The 15,529-nt window shown below is 36.1% G+C and overlaps 1 protein-coding gene across 1 annotated transcript in view; it reads left to right on the plus strand.

The window, feature by feature from the left end:
* LOC123944480 (protein only RNase P catalytic subunit) overlaps positions 1-15,529 on the plus strand; it is a 135,585-nt gene that overhangs the window by 49,095 nt on the left and 70,961 nt on the right. Inside the window, exon 5 of the mRNA XM_046009612.1 lies at positions 1,011-1,118. Within this exon, the coding sequence (XP_045865568.1) occupies positions 1,011-1,118 (108 nt within the window). The remainder of the gene's footprint in view (positions 1-1,010; positions 1,119-15,529) is intronic.

The raw sequence follows: 15,529 nt of genomic DNA on the forward strand, positions 1-15,529 counted from the left end.
TTTCTTTTTTGGTCATCCACAGGTAGGTAACAGCCACCCAAATATAGTGGGTTTAAACAGAAACATTTACTATTTTTATTATCTTATAGTTCTTGAGTTTGACTAGACTCTAGTTGTGTGGCTCTTGCTTAGGGTATTCTACCATTCTAATTAAAAGGGGTTGAGGTCTTGAATTCTTCATCATTCTCATGGGGCTGATGGTTGATGCAGGCTATTGGATGGAACTCAGTTGGACTATCAGGGAGCCACACTGTCTTTCAACTTTTGCATTCCATTGAATTTCTGCCTGCTTTTGGTCATTCTCTAATACCTTCAAATAGTTGTTTTTCATATAGAATTTATGTTATGTGATAGTCCAATACAGACTACACTATCATTACCAGTGATGAAACTCCCACTTCTCCTTTTCTCTCCTCCATAGTACACATCACACTTGACATTTAAAATAATTTATTAACTGATTTATTTGGTTTGTGTCTTCTTCCACTAAAATGCAGGCTCCATTAGACTTTTGTCTCTTTAGTAACTGCTGGGCACATAGTAGATGCCCCACAAATATTTCTTGACTATTTCAACTCCTCAAAATAGCTAAAAGTGAACAAAATAGTCTTGATCACCAAAGAGGGGCTATTATAGAGCCTTGTTCTTTCAACACTGTTGCACTGGTAGGCTAGCATATTTGAGGTTTACATCTCCTTGGCTTAAGAGGTTATAGATTCTGACATTTCATTTTCATCATGACTGCCATGTGAATCAGTTTAGCAGGCGAGAGCTGGTTATGGATCAAATGCAGTTAGCATGTGGAAGTGTGAAGAAGCATTTCAGATAATTTCATGCAGTTTCATCTCATAGTCTGGTCTTTTCAGATTTCATTTCAAAGTTATCTTTGAGTTTGTATTTTTAAGGGATGTTTTTACTTACCAGAACAATAATAAAAGTCATAACAATGAGTTTATAATAAAGTCCTTGCTAAATTCTTATTAATATTTTGTCTGGCTTTTCTTTTTTAGGAACTCGAGAGATTTCAGAACTTCTTAAAATGCTGTCCTCCTTTTGATATTGTCATTGATGGGCTCAATGTTGCCAAAACATTTCCTAAAGCTCGTGAATCTCAAGTTGTAAGTACAGGTTTTATATTGTTATTCCAAATCTCTAGGAATATTTATTGTACTTATTTGTGATCTTCCTTGGGTTTCTTAACTCCCCATTTTTCCTTCCTCTAAAAATAAGCTCCAGAAGGTGTCACAGCAACTAACTCCTTATCTAAGAGTTGCTGTTTTCGTCTCAGGCAAGTAAGTGGCTCTTCTAGACTGGCCAAGAGTGATTAAAAAGTCCACGTAATAGGGGAACCTGGGTGGCTCAGTTCGTTAAGTGTCTGACTCTTGATTTCATCTCAGGTCTTGATCTCAGGGTCATGAGTTCCAAGTTCTGTGTTGGGCTCCATGCTGGGTGTAGAGCCTTCTTAAAAAAAAACTCCACTTAATAAAGGGCCATTTTAGACCTTTTCCATATATAATTTTTAACTGACCTTTTTCTACATCTGCATTTCTTCTTTGGCTTACTCTATCATTTCTCTGTGTTACATTGTCTGTTTGACGTTTATCAACATAAACTATCAAGAAATATTAATATTTTTTCCCAAACATCGTGTACTCATAAATGAATCTAAATAGTTCTTTTTTTGTAAGGTAATCATTTGTTCTATCAGTTTATAAGTGTCATGGTTTTTCATAGCAGTAGTGAGCAATTATTTTGACCCCTTTTTATAGATTAGAATATTAGAAAAGTAAAGTGAATTTTGTATAGCAAATCCTTAGAAAATAGTCATAACATCGAAGTTCAACTGTAGAGAGCTCCTGGGTTTCAAGCTTGTGGTTCTCTCTTTTTTTTTCCCAAGATTTATTTATTTATTTGAGATAGAGCAGGGAGAGGGGCAGAGGGGGAGAATCTCCAGCATACTCCCCGTTGAGCACAGAGCCCAACGTGGGACTCAGTCCCACAACCCTGAGATCATGACCTGAGCTAAAATCAAGATTCAGATGATTAACTGATTGAGCCACCCAGGCACCACCAAGTTTATGGTTCTTATTGTTCACAATTTTTCGCTGTTAATCTGTAGTTAATCAGTGTTATTTCTTAAAAATTGCTGCCAACTTAAGAGCTGTTTCTCAGAGATGCTACTAGTCCATCTTGACCATTTTTACTCAGAAAAGCTTACAAGTACACAAAATACAAGGTCAATTTAAAGAAGTTTCTTTATATGCCTTTCTTTTATGTTTGTGCATCCATTTTTGTGGTCAAGTATGTACTTTTCAATCCTTTTTTTTTTTTTTTTCTTTAAAACACAAAAGCAAGTTGAAAATATTTTGTCTTTTAGGTACTTGAAGGGATCTTTGAGGCAGTAATTTTGACAAGGGCAAAATCAGAAAATGAAACAAAATTACTATCTCTAATGTATGATGGAGCTCAGACTCAGATGGGCTCATTCTAAAAAGTTCCTCCTCTAATCTGTGAGAAGTAAAGTTTTGTATTTGTTTACCTTTTGTTTGACTTTCAGCTTCATATAAAGTATTAAAAATTGACTTCCCTAAATTGGGTTAACATTTTTGGGGAAAGTAGCACTTTGAAAATGATGTAGTAGATACATTCCCTTGCATTATGTGAGAAAAATTTGCACATTTGGAAAGATCCTAGCAGATTGTGGCAAACTAAGAGGAAAAGAACAAATAATTGACCAGTGAGATCATAGGCATCTGTCACTGCTTTTAGTTTTTACTCTTAATTTAATGTGAGCAACACTTTATGTGACAGGTAATTGGTATTACTCAGCTCTTCAGAGTCCCATTATCTTGTGACAGCTGCACTGACATTATGTTTGGAAAACCACGTCTCAAAGGTTCAGCTTAGAGATGCTACCTGAATAAGGAAGACAGAAAACATCTCCTTCTCAAGTTTTTTTTCTCAAATCTCTGAAGCTAGAGATTGGTAAAAAAATAAAGATATATCATATTTTTCATCGTCTGCTCTCTCTCCTTTTTTTTTTTTATATAAATCTATTGTTAGGCCCTTTTGTGGCTTATTTTTATTCTTTAACACTTTCTAGCTTGTCAGAACTAGCTTCCCAGTTTTTCTGTTAATCTTTTTTTTTTTTTAAGATTTTTATTTATTTATTTGACAGAGAGAGATCACAAGTAGGCAGAGAGGCAGGCAGAGAGAGAGGAGGAAGCAAGCTCCCTGCCAAGCAGAGAGCCCGATGCGGGACTCGATCCCAGGACCCTGAGATCATGACCGAGCCGAAGGCAGAGGCTTAACCCACTGAGCCACCCAGGCGCCCCTTTCTGTTAATCTTTTAAAGAGGATTTTAGTTTAGAATTTAAAAATAAGGATTCTAGGGGTGCCTGTCTGGTTCAGTAAGTTCAGTATCCAACTTTTTTTTTTTTTTTGAGATGTTTTTATTTATTCAAGAGAGAGTGAGAGAGATCACAGAGGGGAAGAGAGAGAGAAGCAGACACACCACTGAGCAGAGAACCCAATGCAAGACTTGATCCCAGGACCCTGTGACATGACCTTAGCCAAAAGCCTAACCGACTGAGCCATCCAGGGGCTCCGAGTATCCGACTCTTCATTTCTGATCATGTCGTGATCTCAGGGTTGTGAGATCCAGCCCCATGCCAGCTCTGTGCTGTTTGTGGAGCCTTCTCTCTCCCTCTGCCTCTCTACCCCCACCTCCCCACCCTTGCTTGATCGCTTTCTCTCTCAAAAAGGAAAAAAAAAGGGATTCTGGAGTCAGACTTTTTGAATTCCAGTCCTGGCTCTTCCACTTTTAAAAGTGTTCATGGTTTGAGCAAATTGCTTAACCTCTCTGTGTCTTAGTTTCGCAGTATAAAATTGAGAGAACAATAGTACTTATCTCACAAAGGTGTTGTAAAGAATAAATGAGTTGGGGCGCCTGGGTGGCTCAGTGGGTTAAAGCCTCTGCTTTCGGCTCAGGTCATGATCCCGGGGTCCTGGGATCGAGCCCCGCATCGGGCTCTCTGCTCAGCAGGGAGCCTGCTTCCTCCTCTCTCTCTCTCTCTGCCTCTCTGCCTGCTTGTGATCTCTGTCTGTCAAATAAATAAATAAAATCTTTAAAAAAAAAAAAAAGAATAAATGAGTTAATATATGTAAGCATTTTGCATGTTGTAAATATCTAATAGGTGTAACTATTATTGTGATTACTATTCAGATAAATTTCCTAACTGGAACTATAATTCTTGCTTTCAGTAGACCCTTATTTGGTAGTTTTTTTCCTGTCAGGTCACGTATTCAATAGAATTAAAAGAGAATACAAAGTTCTACCCTTATTAGACTCAATCTAGGTAAGATACTCAAATAATAATTGAGAAATGAAGCCAGTATCATTAAAAACTTAAGAAAAAGTTTAAATATGATTTTAAGAAATTTTATTTTCCTCTGATTATAAAAGTAAGGCACATAGAAAATTTGGAAATTACGGTAAAGAAAACCATATACAACTTTATCATGGAACAATAACCACTGTCAGGGTTTTATTTCTTGCAGTATTTTTCCATTTTCTTACCTAGTTGAGATTCAACTTTGTAAATAGTTGTATATCTACATTTTAATTCACAGTTGTTGAAAGCTCTCAATAAAAATGAAATTATATGAGAAGTAGAAGAAAACATGTACTTTAAAAAATATTTGAGATAGGGGTGCCTGGGTGGCTCAGTGGGTTAAATAAAGCCTCTGCCTTCATCTCGGGTCATGGTTTCGGGGTCCTGGGATCGAGCCCCACGTCGGACTCTGCTCAGCGGGAAGCCTGCTTCCCTCTCACTCTCTGCCTGCCTCTCTGCCTGCTTGTGATCTCTGTCTAATAAAAGTCAAATGGATAAACTTAAAAAAAAAAATTGAGATAGAAGCACCTTTGAAGCGTATACAAAGTATAGGAGTCCTAATGGGAAGAACAGAGAAATTTACTAGACACAAAAAAATACTGTAAACATTGTTAAAAGATAACAAGGAGAAAAAATTGTCTATAGCACATGTGGCAAAGGGCTAATTTTCTGACACTACCATTGTCTCTTATAAGCCTATAAGAAAAAGATGAACCATCCAGTAGAAAAGTGATTTAACTTTATTTGTGTTTATAGATGCACAAATAAAAAATATTTATCTTCCATATTGGCAGACTTTAAAAAGTTGTTAGCATCCAATATTTTGAATGGTTTGGAAAGGTAGAGAGAAGAGTATCAGTACAGTATCTTGGGTAGGTGATTTGACAACTTTGAATACCTAAAATGTTGACATACTCCTTGTAGGAACTGATCTAGTCACACAAACACATAAAGTTATATTTCCAAGTATGTTAGTTAACCATTGTTTTTAGACAGAAAAGTCTAATCAACCTAAATATATATCAGTCTAGGTCCTGATAGATATAGAAACATCCATTTTATTTATTTTTTAGTTTTAATTCCAGTATAATTAACATACAGTGTTAAATTAGTTTTAGGTGTACAATGTACTGATTCAACAATTCTATACATTACTCAATGCTCATCATGATAAGTGTACTCTTAATCCTCTTCACCTCATTCACCCATCCCCCCATTCACCTCTCCTCTGATAACCATCAATTTGTTCTCTTGAAATATCTATTTTAAATGAATGAGGTAGATTTGTATGTGCTGATATAGAATAATAACCAAATTAGTAAGAGAAGCAATTTGAAGAATAAAAGCTTATATGGCCCCACTTATGTTAAAACAAAATAAAGGATTATCTGTATAAATGTTCGTCGCATAACTTTGTATATGCCCAGAAATTTTCTAGAAAGTACCCATAAAATCTTAACAGTAAAAAACTTTTGGAGGTGTAGATAGAATATAAGAAAATGAGAGGATTTCAGTTTTTCATTTGTTTTTTCTTTTCGATTTATGAGTATGTATTACTTTAAAATAAAGAGCAAACCACCATCAGGAAAAGAAAAAAGTGATGAGGCATTCTTGGTAAATATTCTAAAATATCTATATAATCCTTTGTATCTTATGGATGTACCACAGCTCTTTAATCATTTCGCTGTTGATGGGCATATCAGATTGTTTTCCATTTTTCACTCCAGTAAATAATGTTTGGACATCTCTGTGCAGCTTTCGGATGATTTCTTTAAAATAGATTCTTAGAAATGGAAGTCAAAGAGTGTGGATATTTTAAGGCCTCAGTACATATTGCCAAATTGCTTTCCAAAATGATTGTAGCAATTTATACTCCTGCAAAGCCTCCAAGTTGAAGTTTCTTCAAGGTTGCTTATTACATGATTGCTGCAACTATTGAGCTACATTTATGCTGTGAATCTGTTACGTGAAAAGAGCTGGACAGTCCCCCGCCCCCATTTTTTAGATTTCAAACATTTGTTAACAAAATTAAATAGTCCAGAAAGGTAATATTCTTGGCTTGTCAAGATATTCTCAGTATGTCCTCTTTATTTCCATCTCTTACTATAGTCACCTGTAAGTAGGAGTAAAGGAGATATTAGGAATCCTATTTCTGTGTGCCTTAAGCTTTTTCATCTTTGCGTGATGAAGTTTCTGGATTTTTTCTGTGGCATAATGCAGAGATCATTTACGTTACAAATTCTTGGTCTTTTCCATTAATTGCTAATTACAAATCTTAACAGTGTTCTCCATAAGTCAGCTCATAGATAAGAAAAGACCGTTTTTACCTTCATTATTGAGGGATTGCTTATCTTGGTCTCAGAGCGTACAGCTTAGGAGTGATAGAGGTCAAGGAGCTAAAAATAAGTTCTTAGGAATTTATTCTTTCAATTTTCATATACATCTTTCTTGTATTTTAATTTTCTGAAACCAGATTATGTCTTATATAGGATGTCAGCAGAACCTTGCCAGTTGCCATGTGGAGTTGAGACTTATTGGCAGTTGGCATTGCATGGGTACGTGTAAATTTAGCTGTACGCACATAACGTAGGTCTGTCTATCCGCTTATGACCTCAGTTGAGTTAGTTGAATTGGCAGCTCTACACAGTTTAATATTAACATTAATCTGAACTTTAAATATTTGCTGAAGGTTTTCTAACATTGCAGTAAAAGGTAATGGTAATTGACATGTTTTTTGGAATGAGGTACAGAATTTTGAAGCAAGGAGAGGTTGTTATAACTGATTTTTGCATTTTAAAAAGCTGTCACTCAGGCAACAAACTTCTGCCTGGCAAAACTTTCCCATAGACATCCAAATCATACCTTACTCGGTAAATAAGAAAAAAAATTGTTTACAATACATGTAACAAAGGCAGAATAGCAAAATTCATTGAAAGAAAAGCAGTAATCAATGTGGAATACAGATAATACCCAATTATTCTTCAGTCTTTGCTGTTGGTCCTAAAAGTGATCTAAGAAGTAAAGATGAAGAACAGTTTCTAAGGAGAATAGTATATAATTTATCACCATGAGACTATACAGAGCTGTTATGGCCAAAAGTGATTCAAAAGAGCATTTAACTTAGATGTGAAGGTTTGTATTTAAATGTTACTTGTGAATCTGAAAGAAGAATATGGTATGGAAAAGTATGGGTTAATATATGACTTTGTTGTTTACTGAAAAAGAAAAGTTTTTTGCTGAAAAGTTATTACTAAATAAATATTTAAGCTGTGTTTTATCCTTCAGTTGCTGGTGTCTTAATACAATTGCAGGATATACTAAATGAAAATGGAGCTGTAAAGTCCCTGATTAGATTTTACTTTGGCCATAATTTAGGGTCTTGATCAAGTCCTACCTCAATTCTTTCGTATCTGCATTAGTTTTCTTTTTCTTTTATTGAGATATAATTAATAATTTCAGCCCTTTAAAGTGTACAATCCAGGCGTGCCTGGGTACCTTGGTCCTTTAAGCATCTGACTCTTGATCTCAGCTCAGGTCTTGACCTCAGAGTCGTGAGTTCAAGCCCCACCTTGGGCTCCACCCTGGCATGGAGCCTACTTTAAAAAAAATAAAATAAAATAAAACAATAAAAATAAATAAAAATTAAAAATATGTATAAAGTGTACAGTCCAACTGCTTCTTGGCTTTTTGGTTAAGATCAAGTGTTAAGTGTACAATTCAGTGGTTTTTTAGTATATTCAACAAAGTTTTGCAACCATTACCATTACCAATTCCAGAATATTTTCATTCCCCAAAGTAACACCATAGCCATTAGTCACTTCCAGTTTCTTCTTCCCCTTAGTCCCATGGAACTACCGATCTGCTTTCTGTCTTTATGGATTTGCCTATTCTGGACATTTCATATTTTCACTTAGCATAATGTTTCCAAAGTTCATCTGTTTATAACATGAATCACTATTTTATTCCCTTTTATTACAAAATAATATTCCTTTGAATAGATAGGTCACATTTTATTTATCTGTTCATAGTTTGTAGACATTTGGGTTATTTCTACTCTTTGGCTATTGAGAATAGTGTTGCTGGGAACATTTCACATACAGGTGTTTGTGTGGATGTGTTTTCTTTCTTTTTTAAGTTGCACAGAGAACTCTATCGACACTGAGGAATTACCTTCCTGAATGGCACCCCAAGGCATGGGTATAGATTAAATGACCTTTTAGGATTACAGCCTTTTAGAAAGGTTCGTCTTAATTCAAAGTCCAGCTCTAGAAAAGCAGATCATTGTAGAGAAAATAAAACAGCTGAATCTAGCCAACAAACTGAATATTTAGTGAACTACCCCTCTTAAAGAGAAATTTTAATTTTATTTGATGTTTTTTCATCATGATGCGTATACTCTTTAATATCCATCACCTAGTTCACCCACTGCCCTCATTTCCCCTCTGGTAGCCATCAGTTTGTTCTCTGTAGTTAAGAGTCTGTTTCTTGATTTGTCTTTCTCTATTTTTTTCCTCTGCTCATTTGTTTTGTTTCTTAAATTCCAAAAATGAGTGAAATTGTAAGTATTTGTTTTCCTCTGACTGGCTTATTTTGCTTAGCATTATACACTCTAGCTCTATCGATGTTGTTGCAAATGACAATGTTCTTTTTATGGCTGAATAATATTCCATTACACACACACACACACACACACACACAGCCCACATCTTCTTTATCCATTCATCTATTGATGGAGATGGACACAGACTACTTCCATAGTTTGGCTGTTATAAATAATGCTGCAGTGTACACAGGGGTGCATGTATTCCTTTGAATTAGTGTTTTTGTATTTTGGGAGTGAATACCCAGTAGTGCGATCACTGGTTTATAGGGTAGTTCTGTTTTTAATTTTTTTCTTTTTAAAGATTTTATTTATTTGACAGAGATCACAAGTAGGCAGAGAGGCAGGCAGAGAGAGAGGAAGGGAAGCAGGCTCCCCGCTGAGCAGAGAGCCCGATGCGGGGCTCGATCCCAGGACCCTGAGATCATGACCTGAGCCGAAGGCAGAGGCTTTAACCCACTGAGCCACCCAGGCGCCCCCTGTTTTTAATTTTTTGAGGAACATCCATACTGTTTTCCACAATGGCTGTACCAGTTTGCATTCTCACCCATAATGTGAGAGGGTTCCTTTTCTCTACATCCTTGTCAACACATGTCATTTTTTGTGTTTTTTATTTTTGCCATTCTCACAGTTACGAGGTAATATCTCCTGGTAATTTTGATTTGCATTTTTCTGATGATTACTGGTTATGAGCATGTTTTCATGTGTCTGTTGGCCACCTGTGTGTATTCTTTAGAGAAAAGTCTATTCATGTCTTCTGCCCATTTTTTAATTGGATGATTTGGTTTTGGATATTCAGTTGTATCAGTTCTTTATATATTTTAGATAGTAACCCTTTATGGGATATGTTGTTTGCAAATGTCTTTTCCCATTCAGTAGGTTGCCTTTTCATTTTGTTAACTGTTTCCTCCACTGTGCAGAATCTTTTTATTTCAATATAGTCCCAATAGTTTATTGTTGCTTTTATTTCCCTTGCCTCAGGAGACCTATCTAGAAAAATGTTCTATGGCCAATGTGAGAGCAATTACTGCCTGTGCTCTCTTTAAGGATTTTTATGGTTTCAGGTCTCACATTTAGGTCTTTAATCCATTTTGACTTTATTTCTGTGTATGGTATAAGAAAGTGGTCCAGTTTCATTCCTTAGCATGTAGCTATCTTATTTTCCCAGCACCATTTGTTGAAAAGACTGTCTTTTTCCCATTGTATATTCATTCATCCTTTGTCAAAGATTAATTGACTATATAACTGTGGGTTTATTTCTGGCTTTTCTGTTCTATGCCATTGATCTGTGTGTCTGTTTTTGTGCCATTACTTTACTGTTTTATAACTACCGCTTTGTAATATGACTGGAATTGTGATACCTCCAGTTTTTTTTTTTTTTTTTTTTTTTTTTTTTTTCTTCAAGATTGCTTTGCCTAGTGGCACCTGGGTGGCTCAGTGGGTTAAGCCTCTGCCTTTGGCTCAGGTCATGATCTCAGGGTCCTGGATGGAGCCCCACATCAGGCTCTGTGCTCAGCAGGGAGTCTGCTTCCCCCTCTCTCTCTGCTGCCTCTCTGCCTACTTGTGATCTCTCTCCCTGTGTCAAATAAATAAAATCTTTAAAAAAGATTGCTTTGGCTATTCAGGGTCTTTTAAGATTCCATACAAATTTTCGGATTGTTTATTCTAGTTCTATCAAAAATGCTACTGGTATTTTGATAGGGATTTCACTAAATCTTTAGATTGCTTTGAATAGTATAGCCAGTTTAACAGTATTTGTTCTTCCAACACATGATCGTGGAATGTCTTTCCATTTTTTTGTGTTATCTTGAATTTCTTTTATCAATAGTTTCTAGTTTTCAAGTCTTTCACCTTTTTGGTTAAGTTTGTTCCTAAATATTTTATTGTCTTTGTACAGTTGTACTTGGGATTGTTTTCTTCATTTCACTTTCTGCTGCTACATTATTAGTGTAAAAAAATGCAATAGACTTCTGTACATTGATTTTGTATCCTGCAACTTCACTGATTTCATTTATCAGTTTTAGTAGTTTTTGGTGGCATCTTTAGGATTTTCTATATGTACTACCATGTCATCTACAAATAGTGAGAGTTTTACTTTTTCTTTACCAATTTGGATGCCTTTTATTTCTTTATGTTGTCTAAATGCTGTGGCTAGAACTTAAGTACTAGTACCATAGAAGTAGTAAGAGCAGACATTCTTGTCTTGTCCCTGACCTGAAGGGAAAAGCTCTCAGTTTTGTTTGCTGTGGGTTTTTCACATAAGGCCTTTATTATGTTGTGGTATATTCCCTGTAGACCTACTTTGCAGAAGGCCTTTATTTTTTAAAATCATGATCATGTGTTATACTTTGTTGAATGCTTTTTCTGCATCTATTGGAATGATCTTGTGGTTTTTATCCTTCTCTTATGATGTGACACAGCACATTGATTGTTTTGTGAATATTGAACCACCCTTGCATCCTGGGAATAAGTCCTGCTTGATCGTGGTGTGTTTTTAATGTATTGTTGGGTTCAGTTTGCTAGTATTTTGTTAAGGATTTTTGCATATGTATTCATGAAAGATACTGGACTCTAGTTCTCCTTTTTTGTGGTGCCTTTATCTGATTTTGGTATCAGGGTGGTACTGGCCTCAGAATGAATTTCGAAGTTTTCCTTCCTCCAATTTTTTTGAAAACTTTTTTTTTTAAAGACTTTTATTTATTTGACAGAGAGAGTGGGGGAAGGGCAGAGGGAAAAGGAGAGGGAGAATCTCAAACAGACACGGAGCTTTATTTCACAACCCTGAGATCATGACCCGAGCTGAAACCAAAAGTCAGACCCCAACCAACTGAACCACCCAGGCACCCCTATTTTCGGAATGGTTTGAGAAGAATAGGTATTAATTCTTTCTCTCTTTTTTTTTTAAAAGATTATTTATTTATTTATTTATTTATTTGACAGAGATCACAAGTAGGCAGAGAGGCAGGCAGAGATGAAGAAGCAGACTCCCCGCTGAGCAGAGAGCCCCATGCAGGGCTCCATCCCAGGATTCTGGGATCATGACCTGAGCTGAAGGCAGAGGCTTTAACCCACTGAGCCACCTAGGTGCCCTGGTATCAATTCTTTTTTAAAGTTTTTGTAGAATTCGCCTCTGAAGCCATCTGGTCCTGGACTTTTGTTTGTTGGGAGTTTTTTGAATAGTGATTCAATTTTATTGCTGACAGTTGGCCTATTCAAATTTCCTATTTCTTTCTGTTTTAGGTTATATAGGAATATACCCATTTTTTCTGAGTTATCCAATTTGTTGGCATATAGGTTTTCATAATATCCTGTTACAGTGGTGTTTCTGTGGTGTTGGTTGTTATTTCTCCTCTTTCATTAGTGATTTTGTTTATTTGGATCCTCTCTCTCTCTCTCCGTTTTTAATGAGTCTGGCTAGAAGTTTATCAATTTTGTTGATCTTTTCAAAGAACCAGCTCCTGGTTTCATTGATCTGTTGTATTGTTTTTTTAGTTTCTATATCATTTACTTCTGTTCTAATCTCTTTAGAAATGCTATTTATTTATTTTAGAGAAAGAGAGAGAGGGTAGTATAAGTGGAGGGAAGGGCAGAGGGAGAGGGAGAGAGAATCTCAAGCGGACTACATGCTGAGCGTGGAGTCAGCTCAGGGCTCGATCTCACAACCCCGAGATTATGACCTGAGCCAAAACCAAGAGTCAGACACTTACCTGACTGAGGTAGGTGCCCAGGTGCCCCTATTTCTATTCTCATCTTTATTATTTCCTTCCTTTTGCTGGATTTGGCTTTTGTTTATTCTTTTTCTAGCTCCTTCAGGTATAAGGTTAAGTTTCTTATTTGAGATTTTTTTTTTTGCTTCTTGAGGTAGGCCTATATTGCCTTAAACTTCCTTTTTAGAACCACTTTTGCTGCATTGTGGACATGTTTTCTGTTCTTTTGGATATATACGTGGAAGTAGAATTGCTAGGTCATATGGTAATTATTTGTTTAACTTTTTGAGGACCTGCCAAACTTCCAAAGCAGCTGCACCATTTTACATTTCCATAGCAGTATATAAGAGTTGTAGTTTCTCTACATCCTCACCAACATCTGCTATCATCAATCTTTTTTATTATAACCGTCTAGTGCATATGAAGTGGTATCTTTTGTGGGTTTTGATTTGCATTTCCTAATGACGTAGGATGTTAAGCATCTTTTCATGTGTATTGCCCATTTGTGTATTTTCTTTGGAGACATAGCTCTTAAAATCCTCTACCTATTTTTTAATAGGGTTACTTGTCTTTTTATTATTGAATTGTAATTTTTTATATGTTCTGAATAATAGACCTTTATCAGACATACGATTTGCAAATATATTCTCCCATTTGGATTGTATTTTCGGTTTCTTGGTGGTAACCTTTGAAGCATAAAAGTTTTTAGTTTTGATGAGTTCAGTTTATCTATTTTTTTTTCTTTTGTTGCCTGTCATTGTTGGTGTCATATCTAAAAATATCATTACCTAATCTAGGGTCATGAAGATATATTCCTCTGTTTTCTTCTAAGAGTTCTTAGAAGGTTTGCTACTAACCTTATAGATGTTTTTCAAGTATAAAGTATATCCTGCTTTAAAAATATATATCTAGTTTCAAATTTTCTGAAGGAGAAAGGTTCTGGTTTATATTTTTATTTTGAAGAAGAGGGAAGTGTTCTGAATGACCAACAGATTAATTATATAGCCTCTAGTTTGAGGACAGAACATCCTAGCTGGGAATCACGATGTAACTTCAGTTACTGTCTATTGAGCACCTGTTCCATGCCAGATACAGTTTTAAGATGTGAGAATGTCTTTAGGCCAAAAATGTTAGGAATTGCTAGGAACATGATTAGACTAATGGTCACGTTATCTAAACAAGACATTCGTAGTATATTGTGCATGTTGTTGTCTATTAATAGTGATCCTTGTGTATGATTCTTTTCTTAAAAACTTACCTAAAATGGGGGCGCCTCAGTGTCTCAGTCTGTTGAGCATCTGCCTTCAGTTCAGGTCATGATCCCAGGGTCCCTGTTCAGTGAGGAGCCTGCTTCTCTGTCTCCCTCTGCCTTCTGCTCTGCCTACTTGTGCTCTCTCTCTGTCTCTCTCAAATAAATAAATAAAATCTTTTTTTAAAAATTTGCCTAAAATATCAGAATAGAGAATAGTGTTTACCCAAAATACTTGGATAAGATTTTGTTTTAAGTAAGTATTGCAGGGGCACCTGGGTGGCCCAGTCAGTTAAGCGGCTGCCTTCAGTTCAGGTCATGATCCTGGGATCTTGGGATCGAGCCCTACATCCGGCTTCCTGTTCAGTGAGGAGCCTGCTTCTCTGTCTCCCTCTGCCTGCTACTCCGCCTGCTTATGCTCTCTCTCTGTCAAATAGATGAATAAAAATTATTTTAAAAAGTTAAAAAAATAAATAAGTATTGCAAAACAGTTTTCATAACATTCATTTCTCCAGAATATGTTGTAATTTGGGAAGCCAAATTTGACTAAATTTTAAATTTTTACTAATTTAAAGTGTCAGCTGTGAACTCTTGTACCCTTGAACCCTTGATCAACCTTTGTGTAGCATGTTCACATTCCCTGCTGCAAGATATAGTATTTTGGATTTTCTTAGATTGCATTTCTTTTCTTTTATTTTAATAAACTTATCTCTTTAGAGCGGTTTTAGGTTCATGAATCTTTTTATGAACAGCCATCCCCCAAAAACATACCGTTTTGACTCTTAATAATACTTCTGAGGAAATGCATTGATGATTGCATAGATAATCAGAAGTAAAAATTAAATTGTGTTTTTTATTTTTTAAAGATTTTATTTATTTATTTGACAGAGAGAGATCACAAGTAGATAGAGAGGCAGGCAGAGAGAGAGAGGGAAGCAGGCTCCCTGCTGAGCAGAGAGCCTGACGCGGGACTCGATCCCAGGACCCCGGGATCATGACCTGAGCCGAAGGCAGCGGCTTAACCCACTGAGCCACCCAGGTGCCCCTTAAATTGTGTTTTTTAAAGCTTAAGTGAGTAGGTAATTGGCACCACCAGCTTCCTAATTGTTCAAGTCAAAAACCAAAGATCCTAGTCTCAATTGTCCTTTTTCACTCGCCCCACATCCAGTTAACTAGCACGTTTTATTGGTCATAACCCCCAAGTATATCCCATAATCTTACTATTTCTTTCCATCTCCATTAACATCATCTCTCATCTAATCTCCTAAGTGGTCTCCTTGCTTTTTCACCCTTGTCCCAGTGACTTTCACTTACCCTTAGAATAAGATCCAAGTTCCTGATCATGGAGTATTGTGCCTTTCATCATCTGAACTTTCCCTCTCTTTTTAGCCTCTTGTCTTTATTTTTTTTTTTTCTCTTTCACTGAATTATGGACACACTAGAATTTTTCCTATTCCTCAAGCATACTGAACTTTTTCCTGCCTCAGGGTCTTTATACTTGCTATTCCTTCAGCCTGTAAAGTTCTTTCTTCATTATCAGCACCTCATAAGTCTTCCCTAATTCTTCTAAAGTAACCGC

Source organism: Meles meles, chromosome 6 (assembly GCF_922984935.1).
Source record: "Meles meles chromosome 6, mMelMel3.1 paternal haplotype, whole genome shotgun sequence".
NCBI lineage: Eukaryota > Metazoa > Chordata > Mammalia > Carnivora > Mustelidae > Meles > Meles meles.